The 19,323-nt window shown below is 43.4% G+C and overlaps 1 protein-coding gene across 4 annotated transcripts in view; it reads left to right on the top strand.

Annotated features, from left to right (window-relative positions):
* The window catches only part of znf385c (zinc finger protein 385C), a 133,822-nt gene that overhangs the window by 22,362 nt on the left and 92,137 nt on the right, over positions 1-19,323 (top strand). For all 4 annotated transcript variants that reach the window (XM_034592584.1, XM_034592586.1, XM_034592587.1 and 1 more), the window contains exon 2: positions 18,883-19,212. In XM_034592584.1, the coding sequence (XP_034448475.1) occupies positions 18,885-19,212 (328 nt within the window). In that variant the 5' untranslated portion in view covers positions 18,883-18,884. The remainder of the gene's footprint in view (positions 1-18,882; positions 19,213-19,323) is intronic.

Genomic DNA, 19,323 nt, shown 5'->3' on the forward strand with positions numbered 1-19,323 from the left:
TTTCTGATTAGCATCCCTCCACCCTGACGGCCTAGTCGGTGCAGCGGGGGCCCGCCCCATTGACCGGCATGTTAATCATGTGGGATTAGACCTCAAGTGAGTACAAATGTGATGGAAAATGGTTTGAATTACACGCTAAGCCCCCGCTGGCCTGTAATCCACTGCCCTTCACTCTGAAAAGTCATCGACAGGGTGGGGCGTGTGTGTGAGCCCCACGCTCTTCACTCCACGAATCCTAATCACTTTCACTCCTTCGTTTAATGCCCTCGTACCGACTTCACCTGCTTATTCTGGCTCCTCCTGAACAAACCATTAGTTAACAACAGACGGAGCATAACTGATGTAAGCAGGGATGGAGGTAGTGAGAAAAGAAGGAGCAGGGATGGTCTGACGGCCTCGAGGTGTTGCTGAGTTTTTGAGCGACGTCTAATCAACGGGTCTGTCCCCCCTGAGCCACAGACAGCCTAGATGAAGATAGCCTCGCCGCCACAGTAATAGATCAGTATCTCAAGGACAATTTACGCCCCCACACCCACCACACAGAGAACGGACCACTGGCTTTGGGACAGTTGTTTGTACCTTTTTTCCTGCCACTCAGTTCTTATACTAACTCTTGACCTTCTCAATCAAAGTGTGGTTTGAATCAAACCTCTCTCTGACCCTTTCCCCCCTTGTTGCTTATTGTCTCTCCACCAGGTGGTTGAGGTTATGCTATCAATTAAGTAACAGATGGTAAATAGTCTGCGCTGAGAGGAGTAAAATCCCTCCAGTGGACGCTGGGAAAGATGAAATGTATTAAATCCTGATGCATTCCCATGAAACTTGGTGTATATATATATATAATATTTAGGGATATTGATATTTAAGAATGTCTGCAATCTTGTGGAGATCTGAATAAAAACTGGATCTATTGAATTTCAATATGGTTTCATAAGGTGACTGTTGGGACTCGGCGGAGGTATTCACCCTCTAGGTCTATTTGGCTACTTCGAACCACTGCTCTTACTGCTGCTCGGCCACCAACACAGCCGGCTAATGTGTCACTGTCATGCAATGAATCATGTGATAGGTTGATCTGAAGAGAATCCACCCACTGGATCCTTTATTATCCAAATCCAAATAGCCAAATTATCCAAGAAGAGTTGAATCACAGGCAGCTGTACTTGGTTGTAGATACATAAAATTCTAAATATAATAATTTATTTTTTTTTTAAATAAAAAAAAACATTTTTTTTTAATTTATTCAGATTTTAACATACGAGCCTCAGATCTGTTGTGCATTTAAATCGAGATGAAAATAATGAATGTAAAAGCAAACCTGGAAAAATGTGTGTGTCTTCACAGAAGCCTCCTGGTACACTATGATGGAGGGGACTGTTACTGTTGCCTTTTGAATTTTTAAATTAAGTGTTTCTTTAAGCACCATGGTAAAGTCGGCTATCTCAAAACCTCAGGTCTCCAAAACCCTCTGAATTAAAAAACATGATATTTTGTAATTTGGCTGAACTGACCCTTCAATAAGACTTTCTGTAACGATCCAGATATGAAGCAGGGGGTTGCCGGAGTAGAGCAGCTGTAGTTGACTTCCCCTGAATAAATAATGGTCCAAAAGATGTATTTTCTCAAGCCAAGATACAGATCTTACAGCAGAGAGGGTGTGTGAGATAGAGTGTGTGTGTGGTGCGAATGTTTGTGTTCACCCTGGAGATGCATCAAGGCAGATATGTGCACAAAGAGACCTGAACACACACACATACATACTTACACACACAGTGATGTACTGATGCTTCATGAATAGATAGTAGTCTGATTTGAAATAAGTGTTGTCCGTACGACAAGCAGAGTGACTGTCCTTCCATGGAGGAGAGGCGTAATTCTCTTTCACGCATCATTACTTCTCCTCATGTCTGTGTGTGTCTATTTGTGTGTGTGTGTGTGTGTTCAGCGTCTGTCGCAGCCAGTCAGGGCTGTTCATCAGTCTCAGACCACCCGAGCTCCACATCAGTGTACGATGGCATCTCATTTCTGTCTCCTGCCTGTGCTGGGACCAGTCCTCGTTTCTCCATTTTTCTCGTTTTCTCATCTTCAGTCTCTCTCTTTCCTCTCACCGCCTCTGTCTCTCAGTGACAGACGGACACAATCAGAGTCGCTCCTTGTTTTTAGTGTCGGAAAAGTGATTCAATTTTTCTCCTCTCATTCTGCAACCTCAGCTGCTGTTGTCATTCGTGGTGCAAAACAGGCTGTAATGGCGACGGACCGCCATTCTCCTACCTCACGTGATAATTGAATTCATGAGTTCATGAGGACAGGGCTGATCCGGGCCTAACTAGTTGATGAAGTAGTTAGTGTCATCATCATTGTCATCATCTTAGTTATTACTATGACAGCCACAGAAATCATAATTATTAATATTGTGTGTCAGTAGTCACACACCATAACTTTATCCTGCACTCTATGATCTACATGCTTCTATTGTTCACGATGGATGACTATGAATTCTGTTATTGTTATGCCTCCAGCCAGTAGACAGAGATATTATGTTGTCAGGTTGTCAGTTCATCTGGAGCATTCTTGTGAATTTCTTCATATTTGGTACAAACGCTCAGTTGGCTCTGCTGAGGAAGAGCCTGGACAGACTCGTTTAGAGGGCCAGCTCAGTCCTGGGATACCTTCTTGACCCAGTGGAGGTGATGGGACACAAGGAGAATGAGAGCCAAGCTGTCATCTCTTTTGGAGAACCAGTCCCTACCCCTGCAGGACACCATCACCGCACTGGGCAGCTCCTTCGTTGACAGACTGATTCACCCGAAGTGTCTGAAGGAGAGTAGTCGCAGGTCGTTCCCTTCCTGCTGCTGTTACTATCTGATTGGCTCCTAACACGGAGAAAATGTATACTGTATCTGCACTGGTTGGTGGAGGCGCACAACTGCAGGGTGGTAATTATTGATACTAATAAATAGAGTGATGACTGCTGGTCTCCACTCCGTGTAAACATTTCTAATTAGAAATAAATGAAATTGGTACTTTGATTAGTGCTATTTAACTTGCCTCTGTCAGCTTGTGAGAAGAAGCCACTGGCAGAAATGAGTCCTCAGTGGCATGTTTCAACAAATTTCTATGTTGTCCCTGTACCTACGCTGCTGCCCCAGATATGGAAATGGGCCATGGCTAAAAATGATCTGCCCCTTGGCGCTGAATGGCTGTTAGCATGAGCATCTTTTGCTGATGAAGTCAATGGAGAAGCTCACTGAAAAAAGGACATTAGCCTTCAGGTGGAGAAACGGTTGGATTCTATTTTATTTGTAAAGAGGAGGATGATGTCATATTCTTGCTGAATTTCCTGGACAAACATCTGGAGGGCCAAAAGACTCATTTTAATGACTTTTCATCGGCTTTCAAAACTACCCACACATGCTGGCTGATAAAATGCTGTCATATTTCCCTTGAGACATAAATGTAGTGGGATGGATGATGTAGACTTTATGACTAAGTAACCCCACAGATAGATCCGGGATGCTGTTAAACCAGCTCTACTATTTTTGTTAGTTCTCTTCAGGGCATGTGTTGAAATTCTCAAGCTTTGCTCTTTTCCTTTATGAATATACCAACAGCAGCTCTAGCAAACACACAGAGACACACAGGAGCAGTCTAACTCTGCTGGTATTCCAACCATGCCAGGTGGCCTGGAGATTTTAAACTCCAGGGCATAATTCAAATACTAACAATTGGCTTAATTTTCAAGCAAACCCCCCAAATAATAGATCAAGACGAGCTGCACGGCAGGGAAGCATATTTTACTGATCAGAGTTTAGCTGCTGGCTGCTGCAGATTCTTTAAGTCGTACTCATTGGTGGTCCAGGCAACAGTGGTAAGTCAAGGCCAACGTTCAGAATGACAGTACAGACATATATCAAACAGAACCTAAGTATAGCACCGCCGTGACACCCGATGACGTTCTCACTTGTCGCCACTATGTCCACTGATCCATCACAGTATTCTAAGAGTGTATCCTGTGGAATATCCAGCGCAGAACAACAACAACAGCAGCAGCAGCTCATCAGTGTGTCACACTAGTGGGTCGGTGGGTCCGATAGATCTGGTCAAAGGTTTCCCAATTACAAATGGTTGTTACTATCTCACTGTTCTGCTTGAGATGTACTTAGTAGTATAAAGGGATTTCTCAATCCCTGTAACTATTTTTGTGAATGTGTTTGGTCACATTACTCTATTGGCAGCTTATTATGTTTCGTTTTTCTTTTTTTTTTACTTATTCCCTTTTTTTCTATAGGGCTGGACAATAAAGCAATAGCATTAATTAATGCAATTTAATTATCATCAATCGCAATATAACCAATGTTCAATTGAAATCACACATAATTGATGAACCTCAGATTTATAAAATGGTTTGCTGTTTATACAAGTGTTGACTCAGGAGCAGAAATCTGCCTTTACGCTGAAAATAAATAATAATGTGACATTTTAATGATAATTATCAGTATCAACTCATCTGACATTTTTTATCTTGATAGAACTTTTACATTTTACTGGAAACATTTTCAGTTTTTATCTGAGTTAAAGAACAACTTTGATTATTGTAAATTGTACTGATCAGTCTTCTCTTAGATCAGCAAACTTAAAGGGAATTTCCAGCATTTCTATCTATCTATTCATCTGTCCATCCACTTTCATCCTTTGAGGGTCGCGGGGGCCAACTGGAGCCCATCATGATAAGTCATATGTTTTTTATTTCTGCAGATGAATAGATTCTTATTTAAACAGTTAAAATTGTGACAGCAACACCCATGTTTGAAATCTTGGCAAGTTCCCAGAGGAACTTTTGTCCACGTTGGGATGAAAAATATGAATGAATATCAGTTTAGACTAATCTACTCTGGGATAGATATTTGTCAGATAATTAAAAATGAAAAACAATAAATCGAAGTAAAGGTAAACTGTAATCATACAGGGCTGCTTAATTTTCCTCTCGTGCCACAGGAGTATGCTCAGCATCAGACCACCTGCCACTTAATTTTTTTTATTAGATCTGTACTCTCGTAACTTTTTATTTAAACGTCTCTCTAAACCATTTTGTGTGAACCTGAACACTCGTGCCCTCATGACAAACTTCCTCATCAACACCTCTCTGAGCTACTGGAAGTTGATCCCCTGCTTCTAAATAGCTGTTAGTATGTTAATGCCTCTGCAGCAGGTTAGCCTGAGATCGATGAGCACCAGTTGGCTCCGTCACTACCACTAAGACAGTGATAGAGGGGGCCCTCGATCCGAGCTGTTGTCCCAAAATACATTAGGAAGCCGATTCATAACCAGCACGGAATTGTCTGTACGGTCGTAAAGGGTGCATGCAAATTCTGTTTGCCGCCAAGTGCTGAATAATTGATATGGAGATGGAAACTCTTTTCCTACAGCAGTTATGGCTGTTTTGGAGGCAACGGTGCAGTGTTTTGTTATTAATAGCTCCGTAATTGTGAGTGGCAACCCGACTGATTCACTTCACTTCCTGTGAGAGAAATCGACGACGCACGCACATTATGACATGTCATACACAATCATGGGATATCTCGCACGTGCTAATTTCTTGCCCACACACACACACACTTTCTCAGTGTTAAAAGTGTCAGATACGTATTTAGCCTAGTTTGACAGTGTTAATAGGTTCGTCTGGGTCTTTTACGAGCTACTAGAAAAAGGGTGAAGATGTGCCAGCGATTGCCAAGCAAGGTGTAGTGGTTGCGAGTAGGTGTTTTTTTTTTTTTTACAGCTGGTACTTTTAGCGCGATACATCATTTCATTGCACGCATACACACACACACATGCTGCAAAGTTTTTCCTCATGAGCGTACCCTGACCTCAGTCTTAGCAGGTCCCTTGACCTTCTCACATCAGACAGCAAATTGGCAACACGCTCAAACAAGGCTCAGGGAGGTTACCGTGCGCCGTGCCAAGTGAAGGGTAGGACGTGATGTTTAGCGGTCGAGAGACAGTTCTGGTCCCAGTGCAGAGGGGAATGTTCAGGGGTAACTTAATTGGTCGACGGAGTTCAAAGGTCATTCTTTTATGGCAAACTGGCAGACACGATTTCTATAGACATCACCATGAGGACTAGAAGGAAAACGTCTGTTTTTGTGTGTGTGTGTGTGTGTGTGTGTGTGTGTGTGTGTGTGTGTGTGTGTGTGTGTGTGTGTGTGTGTGTGTGTGTGTGTGTGTGTGTGTGTGTGTGTGTGTGTGTGTGTGTGTGTGTGTGTGCGCGCACGCGTTGCTCACTCTGCCAGTCACGGCACAACCACAGTCCACCCCAGACTGTTTCTAAACACTAAAAGCTTGCATGTGACCCTAGACACCACACAGATGTTATTGCAAGCTGATTTATGACTGTGAATGTGTGTCTATTCATTTGCCTCCTCCCTTTAGCTCGTCAGCTCTGTCTGAGCTTCGTCTGCTTCTCAGAGGTTTTTTGGAAAAACTCCAAGTATCGAATGCATCTGTTTCCTTCCTGTCGGAGGGTTAAATCGGATCCTCATCGGACACTTGGGATGGATTGTGCAGATTAACAAGAGTTGCCTTATGCCATTCACCCTCCACCTTCGCTCCCACTCCTCTTCATCTCTGCCTTCACTGGTGGAGCCGCGGCGGCGGAGTGCAGCCCAGCTCTGATTGCTGCGACTTTGTCAATCACAGCGAGGGGGCCACATTAGAGGCACAGGCTCGTTCTCTGCCATGCATCTGCAGCCGAAACAGAATAGAAATAGAAACACAAATTGCAATTTTTTGTTGTCTCAGTCACTTAAAGGTACAACTCAAAAAGGGGTTTAGTTTGTCCAGTCTGGGCTACTGTAAAAAACATGGCGGCCTCCGTAGAGAGGACCCGCTCCCAATGTAAATATATAGTATTTCAATATAAATGGCTCATGCTAGGTTAAAAAATACATCAATTTGTACAATTTAGATGAAACACACTAGTGAAAACATCACTAGGACTATTTTACATTCAATTGTCTGCCAACAGACCTTTAAAGCCTCACATATTAATGGATTTAAAAACCAGTCAGGTGTGTTGAATAATGACTGTGTTTTCTGTAAAATATAAATCAACTTCTATAATGCATCTTGAGTTTTTCTTTATTCATGCTAATTTTTTGGCTGAAAACAATCCCCTTAAGCCAGCGCCTCGTTTGTCACACTTGAACTCCAATATCTCCCCTTTACTAACAACTCGTTGATAAAAATGAGGCAAACTAGGTTTGATTATCAGATGAGATGAAATCAGAGACACAGATAATAAGTGCAGCGAACATCAGGCCTTCAGTGAGTGACACACAGCTGTGACTGCGTAATGGCAGGGACTTGCATATGGCCGTTTGTGTGAGGTGCATGTTGAGATACAACACTGTGTGCAACTGAAATGAACTCAGCAGGGACTGTATGCGTCACGGCATTATGTTCTCCGTGTCAGTCTTTATATAGAAATCTTCCCCTTTCACCTGATGTTCTCTCTTCCTATGATGCTCTGCAAAAAGGCAGTTCAAGTCTTATTTTAAAGCACCATTAATTTTACATTATGTGAAAGTTGCATAAAGGGAAAACTGGCAGCATGACAGTTACAACACTATACATTTTCTTAATCTGGTCAAAGGCACAGTCTTGATTAAATATTATTGAATTCTAGATGATTTGGAGCCGATCGTCAACAAGGTGAGTGAGGAAATCCTATTTTTAGACGAAACAATTCAGTTTTTATCATCCCAAGAGATAAATACACTCATGTCAGAGGAATAGACACCACTCCAGCTACAGTATGTGATGCAGTGGAGTCTCCTACCAGCTCTGACAGAGTGTGAAATGAAAGTGTTGAGAGTCGTGTGAATTACAGCCTAACGGGGGGTACACAGCAATATTGGGTACTAAACATTTTTTAAATACCTATAAATTGGCCCATATTTTAATTGGCAATGATTCCTAAGATATTATTATCAAACCTTTTTGTTGAATACATGTAAATAAGGCTTGTTGTTTTACAGTTTAACCCAAAACTTTATTATAAAAACTATTTAAAATTTTTTTTAAAAAAAACTACAACCAACTATATTGAAAATTTAAAATGCATATCTTTTCTCATTGCCTATTCTCTACATTAAAAGCAAACATACATGCTGGTACCAGTGTGTCTGTGAAAGGCTGATACGGCCATTTGATAAATCTGTCGGACTCTCGTGCGAATCTCTGCCTCACCTAATTGTTAGTGAACGTTCTCATCAAGCAGGTTTCCAGGTCCTTCTCTGCTGCCATGCTTTAAGATTTCATTTCCTAAATTGTGAGGAGTTTAACGCAGAACTTGATAACTTATTCTTTTTACTATCTTTAAGGGTAATTTAAGATTGTCTTTTACACTGATATTCTGCTGATCCTGAGATCTTTATACCAATATGAAGACATCTGACTAAAACCTTCACCAACCAATATTTCTCTACTAAAAATGTGAAAGCGGTTGCTTATAATAAACCTGTGGATTATCATCACCCAATTTCCATCAGCTCTCTGAGGTCATTTTTCCTTTCCTTTATCTCATTCTATTGGTTTTCTGGCCTGCAGCTCTGCTCTCCTCCACCCTGTATCGAGGCAGCGGCAGCAGCAGCAGCTCTTTCCAGTGAAAAAGCTCTGACAAAACCACCTATGCACAACCAGCCTGCGCCATATGGCAGACGGACACAGTTAGCGACTGGCTTGTGAACATGACAGAACACTTAGCGGCTAAAACACCAGATAATTTCATCAGGAGTTGGTGAAGCTGGAAAAAGCTGAAAGGAGTTTACAGGTGGCCAGAAACATGACTCAATATGAACTCTGGTTTATTTATCCATCTAAACCTTTTATTAAAATGCGATGTGTTCCATAACTTGTTACAAGCTGCCATAAAAATCATGGGATGAGGCTCAAGCATCTTTTGCTTTTCTCGTTGGATACTATCAGTCCAACAGATGATTCTGCTTGCACGTATAGAGGGATATCTTTTGCAGTGTAGTTACAACCGTCACCCACTGTACTCATCTTCCCTTCTAAATATATATATATATAATTTCTCTCCTCGTCTTTGTGTGTCCTTCTGAGAATCGCGGCAACAGAAATAACTTGTGCCCTCGCTCCTCGACAAGTAATCCTCTCTCTTGTCGGAGCTGGCACTGGGAGTTCATCGGGGACTGATGGATGCCGGGGGCAACTTTTTGGCAAGGACAGCTTTGCATGCCAGCGTCAACACCGTAGCTGATCCCGGGATAATAGAGTTGGACACTCACTGTTTGATACCACAACACACACACACACACACACATACGCACACAGATGAACATGTGCAGCTGAATCACACTCTCTTTGCCAAATGCTGAAACAGCAGTTTTGCGGGCAGCAGAAGCAGCTTTTGGGAGAGCTCTGCTTTTGGGGTTTCCTGTGAGACCACTTCCAGCAGCTGTGATGTTGTGTGTGAATGCGCGTACAGCTTGTTTAGTTTTTACTCCGTCTCATTTATCTTCTCTGTTTTAAGATGCTCCGTTTTTTTCTACCCCTTTTTCTGCAAATTCAACATTTGATGCCAGATGCTTTAAGTTGCAGTCACTTGTTCGCTTGTTGCATAAATACGCCCCGCACTAAATTGCACGTGTTTACAATGGAGCAGGCAATTTGTGAGCGTGTCTATGTGAATTTCCTCCCTGTCATTAACGACAGGTAGTGATGAGGCTAATGCAATCAAATCCTTAGCAGTATAATCACAACTCTCCGCAGCGGCTGAGCCCAGCTAGGCACATACTGTACTGTAGATGAAAAGAAGCAGCTCATTAGGAGTTCTTGTAAACGCTGGCATCATCAGGATGATCCAGTGAGAGGGGGATGCGCAGGATACGTGAGACAGGTTGAATCTGGCAGCTCTAAAGTCAGTTGTTTTCATTTTCATTTGGCAAAATATATTGTTGGTATCCGCCTGTTGTTGTTTCACGTCTTACGCTCCCTCTCTGGAAATGTGTTTGTTTGCAGCATGTTAATGGGAGAGGAGGAGAAAGAGGAGCGAGGTGGACCCTGTATGTTTGTGCTGATCTCTGACCTGTTAAAGTAAATATTTGCAGGTTCATAGTAGTTTTTTTTTAACTCCCATAATACAAATCACAGCATGCATGGAAGTGAAATGTCATTCTCCACAGATCAGGGTGCAGGTCACATTTAAAAACAAAATTAGACACTTACAGATGCATTATCCATGTAACATTATTATACATTTTTTATTAATTTATTTGTATTTATCCTTTATTTAACCAGGAAGGTCACAAATACCCTGGTCCTGGTCAAGATAGTATTGGACAACCATTATCAGTAAGTCACTTTTAAAATAAGGAATGGTTGCATATTTATTTATAATACAGTGTCTCCATCATTTGCAGAGCAAACATAATTAATACAAATCACTGACTGGAACCTTTTTCTCATGAACAAATTACACCCATGCCTCATTTTTCTGTAAAAGAGCATAAATTCGCTTTTTTCAAACAATCTATTTTATTTGATGAAAGTAAAGTACATGTCAACATCAAAAAGTCTTAAGTTACATAATTCGAATAATACTTTGAAGATCATTGTTAAAATGAAACATCCGAAGCCTTTAAGGTATGATGCTGTCAGCAGAGTTTGTACTATAAAAGCATAGTGGCAGTTTTTCAAACGTGCTGTGACAGATTTAAAGCAAAGCAATGACTTGTGTGCTGATGTAATGCGAGAAAAGACGGACATGATTGTATTAATGTCACAACAGCAGGAGCCCTGAACTTTCTCCCCTCCGCCTCCCTCTCTCTCTCTCTCTCTCTCTCTCTCTCTCTCTCTCTCTCTCTCTCTCGCTCTCGCTCTCTCTGCCAGCTGTAGGAATCTGTTTTGGTCAATCTTGTCTAAATAGTGTGCGGTCAAAGCAGCAGACATTCCTCAATTATACATTGGGCTGTGTTAGAGAGCGTGTCTGCTGCAGACATCTTCTCCGCCCCTCGAAAAAAGAAACGGGCCTGGAGCTATTCCAATCCGCAGATGCAAGCTGATTCACTGTGGTCTACTTTTTATTCATGGACTTACAATCATCTACCCACATTTAAAAAAATATAAGCAGAACAACATGTTTACACGGAGGGAGCAGGTATCTGCCACGGAGGGAAGGATGTTCCTTAGGAAATAGTTCTCAGCGTGAATAACCTGCACCTGCACCCAACATCCATCCCTCCTCCTCCTCCTCCTCCTCTCTTCAGTCTGTTTCCTCACATCTCCATTAGTCATCCTATTCTGGCTGGAGCTCCCCCTCCGCTGCCCGTTTGGGGAGAGCATGCAATACCTGTTTGTCGCACAAGCTGTGTGGGAAAATGACAAAGTTCCGTCACTGCTGTGTGGGCTCGGGAGAGAACTATTGGAGCGTATAAGACAGTAATTGCATTGGTGTTTAGAGAAGGAGATGAGTTGATAGAGGCACATCGTTCTTACTTAGCCTGTTTCATCCTTTTTAAATATACACTGGATTAAAGTCTCTTATCTGAGAGCGAAAATCCATCGACTCTCTGCAAAAATCTCTGTCCAGTCAGCGCCGAATTAATCCTGCTCCCCAGACATCTGACGAAGCACACAACACCGTCTGAATCTTATACAACAAATTTGTAATTAAACTATTGAAAAACTTCCCCCGAGATGTTCCCTGGAGGTGGCAAACTGCTTTATTTCGGCCATAATTTACTGTAGAAAGTGAGTGAAGGGGGAAGCCAGTGCTCGGCAGGACTCATAATTCTGAGTGATTCTCTGAGCGATGAATGTTAAGCCAGAGGTGGCGAATGTCCCCGATGCTATTTCTGAATCCGGTCGTCAGGAAACCTCCGCGTACGCCAGCTACCAATGGCTTGACTCTGCCAGAGTTTTCGTGTAACCCCCCCCCCCACCCTCAGCCAGCACATGCCCCCTGGGATAAAGATGGTCACTCGTTATGAAATTAATTGGATTTTATTTGTGGTTGAGGACAAATTCAACATGTCTCCCAGATATTTCTCGTTACTGTCGAGATGATGCCGCGTTGTTTTGGATGCTGCAGATCGGGTCGGATGTTTTTGCTGATGTGGGCAGAACGTGACAGGAGGCTGACGGCACCGGGCAAAGCAGATAGTAAAATCAACACCTGCTCGGCCTTTGGGCAAATTGCCATCCAAAATGTCTGCCCTGCAGGATGTGAGAATAATGATTGTGGCCACTCATCCTCATGTGTGTGTAGTTGGTTGATTGTGCAATGTGTGTGTGTTGTGACTGTGGCTGAGCCTGGGCTTGTCTGTGTCTACATATATCTAGTGTTGTATGGAACTGCTCCCAGTGTCTGTGGTTACTCTTACTGGGCAGTTCCCCCAGTTGAGTTTGTGGTGAAATGTGAACAAGGCAAATATAGGCCTGTTTTTCCCGTACAAAGCTAACTTTAGCTTTCCTGAGACAGACGGATGTTTGAATAGTTGTGCAAAAGCGGGGCTGGGCTGTTCAGTTTTGTGGTTGAAAAATAAATGGGGCCACACCATATGGAGTCGGCCTATTCACTGCAGTGGTTGTGTGCTTCTTTGCAAATTGTAAATCTTGGTATTTGGCATCACGTTCTCATGTTAGGCTTGGTCGGGTACATAACACAAGCACAGGAAGAGGAGTCCAGAGCAATGTGTCATTTAACAACAAGCCAGTAGAAAGAGGCAGGGGACAGAAGCAGTGAAGTGCAGGCTGCAGAGCAGAAGTCACAGACATACATGCACAGTGTGCTGTGAAATCATAGTTACAATGCAAGAAAGAAAAACTTCAATTTATGATTAAAGTCCGACCAATTTATTGGTTGGCTGATGTGAGCCTTTTTCAGATAAACAAGAGATCTACATTTATGTTTACATCCTATTAAATTCAAGTTCTACATATTACATTTTTTTATATGTAGCAAATCTTCCTCATGAATTATTTTCAACATACTTCAAAAATGAAGCCTCAAGTTATTCTCTACATTTTTAACCCCACTAGTGAAAAGTGTCTGAGGTAAGTCAGGATGTCTGCGCTGCAGGTTCTGTCTAGAAAATACCAATATTCCAAATAAAGAGAGAATGAGAGAACAGTTGAATTTTGCACTATTTAGAATGTGTGAATGTATTTGATTCGTTGAACTTTCTGGATACATCTGGCCCTACATGTATGCTTTAAATCTGCCAAAATAGAAATTATAATTTAATAAGAATATACACTGTTTATGTTCATTTAAATGTCTTGAGAAGTTATATAGGATTAGAAATTGGTCTAATGCTGATTTTTGTTGTCCTTAACGATAATATGGAGTTAATCTGATTTGCACACGGGGCTTTAGGAGTAGTTAAGATACGGAGCAGCTTGTAAATGCTCTCCAGTATAACCAGTATATTGTGTCCTTTGTGTGTCTTAATTTGCAACTACTCCAAACTGAAGCAACTTTGAAATCCTTAAAACCTTTCCATAAAAGCCTTTGCACTTAGTGAGAGAACATCATTGTCCCTGTTGTTCTGACATTGAATGTGGAGTTGGTGTGTTGATGCTGAATGTTTGTTTGTTGGATCATCTCTCTATCGCCTTGTATTTAAATCATAAGTCACTCTTTTAACCTTCTATCTCCTTCACTGCTTTGCTCTAAATTGTTCTTTTACCTTTATCTCTTCCTACACTCTCTGTCCGATATGTGAACCAACCTGCGCAGGTTTACACACACACACACACACACACACACACACACACACACACACACACACACACACACACACACACACACAGATGCAAGAGCCCCGCACTCCAGCATGCACACTAATGCAATGTCGCCTCAGTGATAGAATCAGTGTGAGGCTGTATATCCCCAAGCGAAATATTTTTTTGTTTTTTTTTAACGACACACTGGCACACAAGGGCAAGCAAACACATGCACGCAAGTAAACAAACACACACACACACACACACACACACACACACACACGGAGGGAATAAACCCCCTCCCTGTGCACCAGCAGAGAACTGCTGCAAACAAAGATTAGAGAAAACACTTTTATGTGCCTCTGCTTTTTATTTACTCTCGGCCGTGGTTCCGGGCTCGGTGTGACGGGGTCTGCCAACACTCTGTCCGAGCATGAGACTCCCGAGTCGACCGTACTGGCTGTGGTTGAAGCTTCTTTTCTAATAAGCAGAGTAGTATTTTGTGTATAATCACACTCATTAGGGAACTGTAGCCTGGACTCTCCATAATCAACCCTGATGCACTGGACACAAAGACACGGAGCTTCAAAGACCTCAGGCCCGTTCTGTAGTTGCAGTAATGACAATACAGCAGTAATGTCAGTAATGATACTTTGATGATGCCAATTATACACAGCCCTTAGTGCTCCCTTCACCCATCTCCCGCTTCCTCTCCTCCTCCCTGTCACTTATGAGGCTCTTTCTGTCTCCGACCGAACTTATAAAAGCCCGGAATGGAAAGGGAGATTTTTTATCTATATTGTACATGTAAGATGGGGGCGGCTCTAGGTCATGAGATGGTGTGTGTGGTCCACTAAGCAGAAGGTCGGTTGTTCGATCCCCAGCTCCTCCAGACTAGATACTGAAACCCAAATTGCCCCTGAAGGCTGTGTGTGAATGGTGTGATAGAAAAGCGATGCACTATATGAGTGTGTACATGAATGGGTGAATGCGACTTGTACTGTAAAGCGCTTTGAGAGGTCGATAAGACTAAGTCCTATATATATATATATATATATAAATACACTCCATTGAGTCCATTTACGTTGAATTATTAGGGCCAAATTGAAGAGAATATAAGGAGGTTCACTCCTTCTGGATCCCAAATCTTGAAACAATCTCATTGTTTCTTGAGAAATAATGAAAACCCTTTGAATAGCATGTAGATGTCGACCACAAAAGAGGCAACTTCCTCCAAGTCGGCTTGTGGCTCTTTCTTTAGAATAGACACTTCCTTGCACAATCTTCTCAAAGTCATGCTTCTTATGATAATGTCGTGCTGATGTGCCAACGATGCATTCATCCATTATCTATCCATCATAGCCCAAAATTACGACTTTACTCTTCTAAAATGTGTAATATTAGGACCTTATTCTTGTAATCTCAGCGACCCTAATATGTCATGAACAAAACATCCTCATCCAGCGTCATAGTGCTCACAGTCCTTACTGTCAGAACTGCTTACAAGTCAGGAATCCTAACAACTGGTAATTTAGCATCCAACGGTTGAGTTTTTTCTCTGGCTACCTTCTCCCTTTGTCTGTCTCTTCAGAGACAGCGTGTGCTTAATATGTATGTGTGTTCTGCCTCCTGTGTTGTTTGTCAGCTTATTTTGAATTTCATATTTGTTGATAGTCTCTGTTTGCATAACTGAGGTCAGTCAATGTTCTCTGGGCGACAGAGGATATATTTAGTCCAGTCAGAATGCCTCTGTTTACTTGTGCATGTTTGCAGAATCGCGTACTCCTTGTTTACAGAATCAGAGGCAGCTCGTGCTTGAAGCTGCACACATGGCTGCGTGCGTGTGTGTGTGTGAACAGTCCACACGCTGAAGTATCTGTATTATATGTGGTCATGTGATGTGTGTGCACCTGCCAGTGCCCACCCTCCCTCATCAGCATGATTTAGGAGCTGCTAACATGCTTACAGTGTTTCTACTGGTCCAACCGGAATCCAATTTCTGGTCACACCAGGAAGAACGACTCCCTCATGCCAACCGTGGGGCCACACTGGATGGGTGGGGGGTCCTCTTCAAGGTGGGCCGGTGGTTGGAGCTGGTTTGAACTGGGGGAAAGTGCTGTAGTATTTCAGGATCAGTGAGCAGGAGGCACAAGATCATAAATAGAGTTTTTATTGCTGAGCCACAAAGCTCAGTGAGCCGGGGTCTTCCAGCAAGATCTCAGCAGTGATTGATGGTTCCCATGAGGCGAGGGAGGAGGTTGTGCAGTGCAGGCGTGGGTGGGTGGTGGGAGATAGGGGCACATGAGACAGCAGAAACAGTGGACATGGCAAGGCTGGCAGAGCCTCCCGCCCTCCCTCCCTCTCCTCCCCCCAGGGGTTACCCCCTGACAATGTCCCGGCCCGAGTCATCCCACAGATCTCTGTGAGCACACACAGCGTGGGCTCTTGTCTCGCACAGCTTCTACCAAGAGCTGAAAGAGTCTTGAAAGTCTCTGCAGGACATTCAGTACAAACACACTCCGATACGTGCAGGTGCAAGCTCTGAAAACCTTTGGTCCTGGTGAGCTTTCAAACAGCAGGGGGATTCACAGCCACCATACTTACAAGTAGCTTGTTCATTCACTCCAGGCACCTAAAGGGCAGGACATCCAGGGTATTGGTTTATAGAAACACCCTCAGACAGGATATCAATTTCTTTCTCTGTCCAACAACACTGCTGCAACTTTTATTAGAGCTCTATTAGAGAGCAACTTTAGAGAGAACCCTTTAAAGACCCTGTTTTTTTTTAACAATCAAAGTAACAAAAACATCTTTGGTATTATTTATTAAAAGTTTAAAACACTTCATAGATAGGTTTAGTGGTTTGACTGACTAAATTCTCAAATCTGAAATAACCTAAACTCCTCAGTGGCCGAAACTAATGTAGGACCCCTCCATTCATAAAAAGTTGATTAAATAATAGTTTTTTTGTCAAAAATCAGATTAAATGGAATTCACATCCAGACTTAAAAAATGTCCAAATCTGTCTCATTTAATGTAGTTGGAAAACATATTTGCACTCACCACTATCACAAAGTTCCCCTGTGATAAACAAGCTCACAATCAGAATGATGATGATATAGCATCTGCCCAGATCAGTGTCATGTTGCCTACATCCTGTTAGGTCGTCCACTAAGGGAAGCTCTATTTATTTAAATTTCACAAAAAAACTCAAATAACTGTTAGCATCCGGAGCTAAATGTTGTCAGGTCTGTTCCAGGCTGGTCGCCTGAGCCAGGCTGGTTGCTATTTTAATGGTGATGCCTACTCTGCAGAAAGCTTAGCCTTATCACAAAATTGCCAACAAGAGGTCAAGACCCACTTTTGCAGGTCAAAAACTGGACGTACTTTTTTATCTCCCAAAAACATGAATAATGTTCGGGTAGTCGTATGTTCTATAAGTAACCGACTCTTCATTACAGAGGGTTGTGAGGGATGCTCTGTATGTTGCGTTCTGTAGGTCTTCAATCAGGGGTTTGTTTTTACAACGATTCTAATTTGGGGTGCGTAACTGAGTAGTTTGGCAGGCGTGCGCGGAGGCTGCGTGGTCGAGGACCACAGAGATTTTTTTCATTCGGTGCCAGAGAGCAGCGTTGCTCAAAGCTTTTGAGAAAACATCTGATGGAGCCTCTTGAGTGCTCCCAGATTGGCAACATGAATAGCAGCTTTCATAGAGGCTGCTCGCCCTAATGTGTTTTTTAACTGTGTGTGTGTGTGTGTGTGTGGGACAGGGAGTATTTTCATGCATGTAGGTATGTATGCATCACAGACTCCACTTCACTTCATTTTGGTCTCTCTCTCCCTATGTGCGTGTGTGTGTGTGTGCATGTGTGTGTGTGTACATGCGTGTGTGTGTGTGTGGCTTCAGTATTTACGTAAATAACCGGGGGCGGAGGCGATGAGCCAGCAGCAGAAATGCACAGCTGGGTGTATTTCAAGGACTTCTTTTCTTTCTCCCAATGCTGATGTCTCAAACCTTCACAGTGCCACTGTGGACCCACCTTTTCATTTATTTACAGAGACAGTAGCTGCATATGAAACAAACAGCTCCTCTTTGTGACGAGGTCCATCCTGCGAAAGGCTTCCTCCTCACACCACATGAGCACTGCTGGAAAAACTGAGGTGTTCCAGCTGCCGCCTCATTTGACAGAAATGTGTTTGCTCCCTGCTGATCCCCCTCATATCCATCACTTAGGTCTTTATAGTTGTTATAATGGAAGAGAGAGGTGTTCTAGCTTGAGCTCTCATACCTAATATTCAATGCAGCTGCTGCTACTCAGTTGTGAACTTTTATGTTTGCTTGCTTATGGCTGCTTCACGTGTTATATACTCCTGGTTGTGCTCCTGTTTGTCCACCTGATCCACGCATCCGGCTCGGGCTCAAATCCTGCACAGAGGCTGCACGGCTACTGCTGCTACCGCTACTGCAGGAGCGAGCATGGAGTGAAGTGAAGACAGAGGGGCTTGACAGAGGGGCCTCGCTGGTCCTCAGAGAGCCGCACTGCAGCCCTCTGTCTCCCCCAAGTGGCGCGTGATCACACCCCAGGACCACCACCACTTGGGCTGAACTCTGTGCGGTGGGAACATGTATGCAGTGGTGCCCAGCACTGTCTTCTTCTGATGTCTTCATGTGCACGTGCAGGTGGTGCCACTGCGTTTGGAGGGCGACGACAAGCCCGACTTGCATCGGACAGGAGTGGGGTCAGATTCCGCACACTCCTCTACAAAGCTTTGGGAATCAGGGGTATTTTTGCCAGTGTCCCCGGTGGCTATCAAGTTTTAACAGGGCGGCCTTGTATGCCGGGTGAGTCTGGTCATACCACACTGGGGGAAAACGATACCTCCATCAGTACACATGGCCTCACTCCTGTTTCTCACTGAGTTGCACATGCTAATGCAGGGGTGCCTTGGAAAGGGAGAGAGCATCTGATGTATACTCTAGAGAAAACTTGTGGTTTGACACCTTAGATGTAAAATAAACCTGTATTATATAGAAATATAGATCTGTCCTCCTGTTCAGAATGTTGTCTCTCTCTCTCTCTCTATAGCTGCCTCATGAATTTTTTTTGTCCTCCTCCACTTCTTCTATCACAGGTATGAAACGTCCGTTCAGCACATCAGCTCTGCCCAACACCGACCTGGACAGGAGGGGGTTTGGTGCAGCACTGGGAGGTCAGATGGACTTGGAGCCTTGCTGTGAAACCCAGGACGAGGGTGCAGTACCGGACGAGCACTCACCGGGGGGCGCCCTGCCTGCTGCACTCTGCAGACCCAAAAGGGAGAGGAAGCAGCGCAGCTACACGCTGTGTGAGGTCTGCAACATCCAGCTCAACTCAGCCGCTCAGGCCCAAATTCACTACAATGGCAAATCCCACCAGAAGAGACTCAAGCAGATCAGCAATGGCAAGATGCCAAGCACCACAGGTAGGCCCCCGAGTGCTGTCTGACCGACCGTTTGTTTGTTCATTGTTTTCAAAATTAGATATATACCCAGAACATTGGATAAAGTGCTCTGCGGCTGGATTGGTAACACTG

The sequence above is a fragment of the Hippoglossus hippoglossus genome, chromosome 8 (assembly GCF_009819705.1).
Source record: "Hippoglossus hippoglossus isolate fHipHip1 chromosome 8, fHipHip1.pri, whole genome shotgun sequence".
In the NCBI taxonomy this organism is placed as follows: Eukaryota; Metazoa; Chordata; class Actinopteri; order Pleuronectiformes; family Pleuronectidae; genus Hippoglossus; species Hippoglossus hippoglossus.